This window comes from Branchiostoma floridae, chromosome 19 (genome assembly GCF_000003815.2).
Source record: "Branchiostoma floridae strain S238N-H82 chromosome 19, Bfl_VNyyK, whole genome shotgun sequence".
Lineage (NCBI taxonomy): Eukaryota > Metazoa > Chordata > Leptocardii > Amphioxiformes > Branchiostomatidae > Branchiostoma > Branchiostoma floridae.
This window is the reverse complement of record NC_049997.1, coordinates 2,985,173-2,994,149: the sequence shown is the minus strand read 5'-3', so window position 1 is coordinate 2,994,149 and position 8,977 is coordinate 2,985,173. Positions and strand designations below refer to the sequence as shown.

Here is an 8,977-nt window from a genome sequence, read left to right as displayed (position 1 = left end):
CAAGAGAACCCAGCCAACGTTGAAAATCGCTTCCGGCTATACGCATCTCCTTTGCAGTTGGGCAGTCCTAAATTACGTATTTAAATCCGTATGAGGTTCGTATGGAGTTCTTAACCTCTACCAGATCGCTGGAAAATAGTACATGTCGGACCAATCTAGACACATAACATGCGACGAGGAGTATGCTTTTTTTCTACCAATTTCTACTATTTTTCAAGTGACCCGTGGAGCCTGGTAGAGGCTAAGACTTCCATACAAACCTCATACGGAGTTGAATATTTAAGCTTGTGTGAACCCACTTTAAACCAACATCGGAGTCCCTGTGTGGTGTCAAGGCTAGTAGGCCCATTTGAATGGATTTTTCAGTAATTGGGACGCGAAAGCCGGAGGCGAAAATCCAGTACAGTACAAAGGTTTCCATATGATTGAAGCATCCTAGCTCTGAACAAAAGAGCGCAGTGAAATGTTAACAATAAGCATATATTATTGTTGATACAAAATGGGTTTCCAATTTTGAAATCTAGACCCTCTAAAATGCTATTTCCTGCATTTCGAGGTGTAAATTTTCCTGGTTGACTAAGCTCTTCAACGGCATCTGTTTCGGTGAAACATTACACAAGGTTTTTCATATCTTTCCACATGGATTTTTGTCCGTCACAGAGGACGGAATGGGCAAATCTTTTTCCCGTCCCAAGCTGCAAAATTCCGTCAAAGGACGGAAGGACGGGTGTAGGCTACAACCCTGCAAGTTCTCTTTGCGTCGCGTGTAGTTTGGTGTCTTTTATATCATACTCTCTGTTCCCGAAAGCTGCCCGGCCGGGCCCCTGTTTGGAATATGACGCAGGCCTTACTTGGCAAGGCGGTTTCAATCATTGAAAGCTCCTTGGTCAAGGCCAGCTGCTTTTAGATCATAGAACAACAGCAAATTTAAGCCTAGCTTACCTGGCACGTCCGCTTCTTCCGTCTTGATAATCTACCCACACTTTCACCGGACCGGTCGGGCACTGGATGACCAGTTCTGTTTCTGGGCTTTTCGCGGGAACTATCCCTTTATCTACCACGTATCGCCCCAGCCCGATACAAGCGTGCCCGCACATGGTACCATAGCCATTGTTGTGCATGAAAAGCACGCCGATATCCGCAGTTTTGTCGTCTGGCTCGACCAGCAGGGCCCCGTACATGTCATAGTGGCCTCTCGGCTCCCAAAGCAACCTCTTCCGGAATACGTCCAGGTGGTCCCGAACGTAGGCCCGCTTCTCTAGGATGGTTTTCCCTTGGATTTTGGGATATCCCTCGGTGATGATTCGTACAGGTTCACCGCCCGTGTGCATCTCGACTGTTTTGATGACAAACGGAGGCGATTCGGAGTCAGAGAAAGTTTTCTGTCGTTTTGATGGGGCCATTTTGACCTCCTTTACTTGGTCGGAGTCCATACACGCGCTTTGGTGATTCATTCATGTGCAGGAAGAAACCTGCTAGACGAGTTATTACAGCATGCTCGGGTGGACCCGCATTGAAGCTAAGCCTAAGGGCACAACCCACCGTACGTTTTGGGGGAGGGCACGTCGGTCAGGTTTTTCTAAACGTGGGGAAGGAATGGCAAGAGCAGTCTTAACGCACGTCTCAACGCACGTCACTCGCACGGTTGCGCAAGGTGGGGTCACACCTGCGTATATATTTAAGTCCGTATGAGGTGCGCATGGGATTTTTTGCCTCCACCAGGCTCCACAGGTCGTTGGAAAAATAATAGAAATTAGACAAACGTAAACAGGTAAAATATCAGACGAGTTAGCTGGGTCGCTAACCATACTTCTCGTTCAGCTAACTTATCTGGCATTATCTATTTTCCCCGCGACCTGTGGAGCCTGGTAGGAATAAGAGATTCATACGCACCTCAAACGGACTTAAATATACGCATGTGTGACCCCACCTTAACCGTGCCGTGAGCGGTTGCGTGCATCGTTCGCTGCGCAAATGGCACGTACGATGTCTGTGCGATTGCCACGTTACCATATGCAGGCCGTACTTTTACACGTGCTGCCTAAGTACGGTTTCCTTACTCACTCGCGTTGGCTGTGCAGGGCAGGCTCGTACGGGGGGCGAATCCGTAGCCCGATGGCAGACAAAGTTTTGCATGTACGGAACGTTCTACGGTGTGTCTGCGTGCTCCAAAAGCCGTCAGCTTCCGTACGGAGGCGTTACTTACCACTTACGGATCCCAAAAGATTGCCCACGTTTTATCAGTATCACGTATACAGCACGCAGTTGCACGTCCGGCGGGTTGTGTCCTTTAATTTAGCTTAAACGAGCAGCTGCAAGACAGCCATTCAAGGACAGGAAATTAGCTACGCTAGATAACAGTTAAGGTGCGCTCCCACCGCACTTGTGTCAAGCTTGCGTCACTGCGGGGTTCGTAGGATACTCGACGAATTTCAGAGATAAAGAACGATTTTTTTTTGTATTTTGACGTCTTCTAAGCCATACTTTCACGTATTACGTATTATCTAAATTATTTTAAAAAATCGGAGAAGATAACAAAACATTGACGCAGTGAACGAACCCTGTAGTGACGCAAGGTTGACACAAGTGCGGTGGGAGCGCACCTTTTGTGAAGTACTCAAACAACATATTGGGTCATAGGAAACGATCAGACGTTAAAGGTGGTATCCGCTACCTTAATCAGAGGTACTCCAGTTACTAGTACTTGAGAAATATGCACAAAAATGGACTCAACTACTTAAGTAAGGCCTTAGGTCCCAACATCAAGATACCGTTTTTATTCACGTTAAAAGAGATACCCATGTACGGACAGCCAATGTAAATGTGTATTTTCATAGTAGCACTGCCTCAATGCCATTTTTTATCAGTTTATTTCATTCACGACATATTAGAGCATGCATTGTTAAGGATAAATATGAAGGTCTATGTTTCACCTTTCTTTCCTTGAATAACTGTAACAATCGTCACATTATTTACCTGTTTTCTTTATATTCCAAAAGAACAGGTCCAAATCAAATTCATAATGTAACTATTTGTCGTGTGCTGGACAATTTTACAATATTCATTTATAGGATTACAACATTGCCAATCTATAAAGTAAGTTTTCGGTTCAGACGCTATCAAGGAACAATATCATCATTAATGCTTCATGTAGTTATGAAGGAAATTGAACATTTCTCTGGTTAAGAAAATTACCTACACTGTCACAGGAACTTGGTTAAAATGATATTGGTAAGAAGTATTGGCAAAATAAACGTCCATTGTAAAAAAGTAAAGACAGGACAATTGCTCATGTTGTTGGTCGTAAGGAACAGCCTTGTAGCACATTGATAATCATTTGATAAGGAAGCCATCTTTTGGGTAGTCTTTTATAGAAACGTGTATGAAACAATCTCTCAAAAATTGACGTACGGCCCTTCTTAACTGTCATAAAATACCGACAATCACTTGACAAGGAAACCGTTTTTCAGCGGGTCGTCCGGCTCGACTGTAAACTCTGCGGTTCCGGTGTAGTACGCATTTCCCGCCACTTCCACGATCACAGCGTCGAACTCTCCCCACCTGGTCTCTCTCACCGGCCGGCCCGTCATCACCGAGCCCGTGGGGCCGCTCGCGAACTGCCGCGCTTTGGACGGGTCGATCTGGCCCCGGCGGTGCTGAAAAGTTGAAGCAAACAATAAATTTCGTCGATAAAAATTCTGTAATCTTCAGGCAGATCTTGTGGTGGTATAAGACAGTATCATAAGCTGGGGCCAATGAAACTCCTCTGCCGGCTTAACTCCTTCCCTAGCTTATGATGCTATCTTATGCCACCGCAAGGTCTGCTTTGGGATTAGAAAGTCTGCTACAGTCAAACCTGCCCGAGCGACCACCTCTTCTCAGCGACCACCTGGCCATTTCGACCGCTTTTTCTCGGTCCCGATTTATTTTCCCATTGACGTTAGCATTAAGCGACCTTTTCTTAACGACCACCTGGCCAACGCGACCGCGACCGGCTCAAATTGCGACCTATAACGACCGCATCATTTTCAAGATTGAGGTTTTCATCGATTTTTGATGATAATTAGCGCGATTTTGTGCCGAAATCGGCCAGGTTGCGTCGGATTTTGGGGTTAAATTTACAGTTTACAGTGTGCGTGTTGTATTTGACATTAAAGACCTCGCTTCTTTGCGTGCGTGCAGTGTGCTTGCTATTTGCCATTAAACACAACGGCAACCATCTATACTTTGCATCGGGCATGTTTTGAGTCGATACTCTTCTCAGCGACCACTTGTCCAAATCGACCGCTTTTTTCCGGTCCCCCGGGTGGTCGTCTTGGGCAGGTTTGACTGTATATGTGCGTTAGTTATCAAATTATGATTTTTGGTCAAAGTGAAGTGAATAGTGAAGGGATTTAAGTTTCCTATTGAGGTACCAGGTTGGCTCCCTTTATCATCCTTCTTTTTTCTTGTCCGTCACTACAAGTTTCTTGTGAACACACAAACTGTTTTTCAAAACAGATGTCTACTCTGGCCGTTGACAATCTTTTGGTCAAATGTATGTAATTTCAAACAAAAGCCTACATAGAAAATCTCATAGAAGGTCTCAAGTCAGTTGATAAAGTGATAAAAGCCTGCAGATGGAGATCGTTTGGTGACTTGGGTCATACAGTGGAAGCCACTTAATTGCACCTCGGATAAACGCACACTTCGGGTAATTGCACGGAATCCCAAAATCCCAAACCGTCTCCCATTCACTCCATTGTTAGTGACTTCGCTTATCTGCACGACAAAAAATCATCAACGCGGGATAATTGCACGAAAATTTGTCAAACATCGTTGACAAATTGACTGAAAATGCGTGCTAAAAATCGTCAGACACGGTACAAATAAACCTATAACGGCCTTTGTGAAGTCGCTATACTGACAACATGTATGAAATTGTTATTGGGATCAAAAGAAAGCGATATTGCGGGGTCGGCACCATTAAGAGACCGTCCGCCCGCTAAAGGTCGTCAAAGCCGGCATTACGATTTGGCAGACAACTTGCTAAGACATACTCAATAACAAATGTTCTCTATCTGTCCATTATCTAATTACGTAATTAGAGTCGCGGGGAAATACTTATGCAGTGGTTTTATATGGTCTTGGCAGCCAGTCGGAAACAACACAGCGACTTGGGGCCTACAGACGGACATAACACTCGCCTTCGGCGGTGCAATGCTTTAGTTTCGTGATCAGGAAGCTACATAACGTATACAGTAACTTAATTTCGATTTCAAGTGCGCATTGCAGTACGATGTTTCGTGAAGACATGTATATGACGTCCGGAGCACAACAGGCACAGCACTACTGTAACACGTAAATAAACTGTGCGTTGTACTAACTCCCATACCACCTCTCGGCCCCTCCGACCGTGGTGATGCGGTCTAAATGACCGACTCCGCATTATCGCACACGCCGGATAATTGCACGAAATTCGCTGACAAATTGGGTGTGCAATTAAGCGGCTTCCACTGTATTCGCATACCACCAGAAATCACACAAAGAGAAGTACCACAGGAGAAAAGATCCAGAAGCGTACCAAAAGAAACCTAATGTGAACTGAGAAAAGAAAAAGTGAGGAGAGGGACTTCTCCTTCGACGAAGCACCGAGACAAGCGGCCGGTCGGGCCAAGTGGAAGAACTTCTTCAGAAGAAGACTGACTGAGAATGACAGAGACTCTTCTTCTTTTTGTCCTTTATCTTACCAGCACAGCAACTCTTGCCGTTGTCCCAGATCCACACGGAGACCGGTCTACAGACGCATCACCGAACACACTGGTCTGAACCGTCGGCTTCTGGTCGTACTCGTCCCGCCCGTCCGTTATAATCGTCCCGTAGAAGAACGCCAGGTCCGGGTGCTCCGGGTGGCGTAACGGCACGGCCTTCTTCACGGCTTCTGTCACTGCTGTGGCGGCGTTCCTGACGGCTTGAACAGGAGCTGTACGGATATCTAGCCCGAGAGAGCTGTCGGGGAGAATGGCGTAGAACGCTCCTCCGGAAGCGATGTCTACCTTTACACGCCCATACTTAGGAACGTCGACTTCTTTGTCGAGCGCAAAGACAAACGCTGGAACACTGTGGAATCTGAAAGAAAGTAAATTCAAGTCTTACAAAGACCATACCGTCTCACTGGACAAAGCCAGAATACTGGACACTGAACAGGACTAGTTTGTAAGAGGTTTAAAGGTGGCCATATACATCAGGGAACTCAAGCCATGTCACCAGTAAGCCCATTTGAATGAAATTTCAAGTGGAACGCTAGAGGGGAAAATCCAGTACAAGGGTAAACGGGAGTGGTAGATTTGAACCTTAGTTTGAACAACTGATTTCAGTCTGATTGAAATCTCCTAAGTCTCAACAAAAGCGCACAATGGGAAGCAATATTTCAGAGAAAAACTGTCTTCTTTTTCTTTGAGGCCATTGTTTTAGTTACGTGGCTACATGTGTACAGACTTAGCTTTGGCAAGGAGATTAAAGAACAACAGCAAAGCCTGGCTTACCTGACACGCCCACTTTTTCCGTCTTGATAATCAACCCACATTTTCACGGGGCCGGTCGGGCACTGGAGAACGACTTCTGTCTGAGGGCTTGTCGCGGTAACTATCCCTTTATCTACCACGTAACGCCCCAGCCCGATACTAGCATGTCCACACATGGTGCTATAGCCCTTGTTTTCCATGAAAAGCACGCCGATGTCCGCGTTTTTGTCGTCTGGCTCGACCAACAGGGCCCCGTACATGTCATAGTGGCCTCTCGGCTCCCACATCAACCTCTTTCGGAAAACGTCCAGGTTGTCCCGAACGTAGGCCCGCTTCTCTAGGATGGTTTTCCCCTCGATTTTAGGGTATCCGTCGATGATGATTCGTACAGGTTCACCGCCCGTGTGCATCTCGACGGTTTTGATGACAAACGGAGACGATTTGGAGTCAGAAATGGTTACCTGTTGGTTTGTTTCGGCCATTTTGGACACCCTTACCTAGTCAGATGTTATAGATAAAAGACGATCTGATTGCATTTGCTAATTGTCCTTCAGTGACGCTTAGAGCTATGTCATTCGCCGTTAAGGAGATAAGAGTTAGACCCCTCGGCATAACAAACAAAAGAACCAGATACACAATGACACTCACCTACATCGAAAACCTGATCGACGAGATTGACGACACAATACACCGGCCTCGAACGTGTAGTTAGAAGCGAGTCACACCATGGGATCGAGGACATAAGAGTTTTCTTTTACACAACCATTTTTTCTCACTTGTCAGACATCTTCCTCGGAGCTTCCAACTGGAGTTCTGCCGTAGAAGCGCCACCTACATCGGCTACATATAGCGGCGAGAAGCAGAACTCCAGTTAGAAGCCGATGTCTGACAGTCATCGAAACAGCCCCAAATTTTCGTTTTGTTGTGAGAAAAACTGGTTGTGTAAAGGAAAACCATTATGTCCTATGATCTACCAACCTGATTAAAGTATTTTAAAAAAAGAAGGTACGCAAATGAACAGTTAATCAAGCAACATTTTGGGCCATGGGATACTGTCAGACATTTAAGATAGTGTTCGCTGCCTTTCCTCAGTAATCATCAAGGGTGCCTAAGCATTTGCACGAACCCTATGAAATTCGGACGAATATTATGTGATACACACGAATCACTATGCGAAAACGCACGAATATTATGAAATTCGCACGGATCACTATGCAAAAACGCACGAATATTATGAAATTCGCACGAATCACTATGTGATTCACACGAACCTTATGAGATTTGCACGATCCTTATGCGAAATTGCGCAACCACTACCGGGGTCACGTGACAGACGGAGCGGGATTTTCAAGATGGCGGCTTCGATCGGCGGCGACGGAAAATACGATGTTAACACACCGAAATGAAGCAAAACAGTTGCTCACAGGCTATCAAATACATCTTTGCGACGGTAAATGTCCATTCCATGCCTTAAAATATAAATATCACGGGTAGAAACGCTCAAAACCATGCCTCCTCCCGGCCGCCGTTTTTGCATAAGGATCGTGCAAATCTCATAAGGTTCGTGTGAATCACATAGTGATTCCTGCGAATTTCATAATATTCGTGCGTTTTTGCATAGTGATTCGTGCGAATTTCATATTATTCGTGCGTTTTCGCATAGTGATTCGTGTGTATCACATAATATTCGTCCGAATTTCATAGAGTTCGTGCAAATGCTTAGGCACCCCTGATCATAGGGGAGTTGCTTGAGTAACTGTTATCTCAGGAAGAGCACATGCTCGTGCCCAGTTTAAAGGACTTAAGGCTCTAGGTCCTAAGATTAAGTAACCATGCCTTCATTCTTTTTATTTAAGTTGAAAGAAATGCGCAGTAATAGAACGTGTGTGTTCACAATTACTGTTCAATTTTTTTAAATTTCTGTATCTATATAGCCGGTATAACCGCCGTTCTGGCGTAACACACCAGCTTCGCAGGCACGCAGCGCGGCAGCAGTTATATCACACCGAACGACCCGTCACACCTAGCTTTTGCACATTCATCTGCAAGCGTTCTTTAAAACTACGCAGAGAAGATGCCCCTACTGTACTTGGTGATAACAAATTCCACTCTACGATAGTTCTGGGAAAGTACGAATTTTTGAACAAATCAATCTTAGGTCGGTAACTCTGTGTGTGTGTGTGTGTTTGTGTGTGTGTGTGTGTGTGTGTGTGTGTGTGTGTGTGTGTGTGTGTGTGTGTGTGTGTGTGTGATACGTCACAAGATAGACAATGTTGCAATACACATTTATCCAATGTGAGCATTGCCCATGCATAAAGAAAACTTCCGCTACAGATAATATCAAAGGATTGTATGATTATTTATACCTCTTGTAGTAATGAATCAAATTGCACATTTCTCTAAAAAATATAAGAAAAGGAACTCGTGTAAAACAATATAGTAAGAATAATTGTTGGTACAACAAAAGTTGATAG

At 45.1% G+C, this 8,977-nt stretch overlaps 2 protein-coding genes across 2 annotated transcripts in view; both read right to left on the bottom strand.

Annotated features, from left to right (window-relative positions):
* Positions 1–1,436, bottom strand: part of LOC118407066 (trans-L-3-hydroxyproline dehydratase-like) — a 5,248-nt gene extending 3,812 nt beyond the window's left edge. Inside the window, exon 1 of the mRNA XM_035807483.1 lies at positions 943–1,436. Coding sequence (XP_035663376.1) covers positions 943–1,433 — 491 coding nt within the window. The 5' untranslated portion in view covers positions 1,434–1,436. The remainder of the gene's footprint in view (positions 1–942) is intronic.
* Positions 1,437–3,209: 1,773 nt separating this feature from the next.
* Positions 3,210–7,000, bottom strand: LOC118406712 (trans-L-3-hydroxyproline dehydratase-like). The gene is made up of 3 exons (XM_035806979.1): positions 6,525–7,000; positions 5,730–6,108; positions 3,210–3,656 (listed from the first exon to the last, which is right to left on the bottom strand). The coding sequence occupies exons 1-3, from the start codon at positions 6,983–6,985 to the stop codon at positions 3,444–3,446; spliced, it is 1,053 nt and encodes a 350-aa protein (XP_035662872.1). The 5' UTR covers positions 6,986–7,000; the 3' UTR covers positions 3,210–3,443.
* Between the last annotated feature and the right edge of the window lie 1,977 nt (positions 7,001–8,977).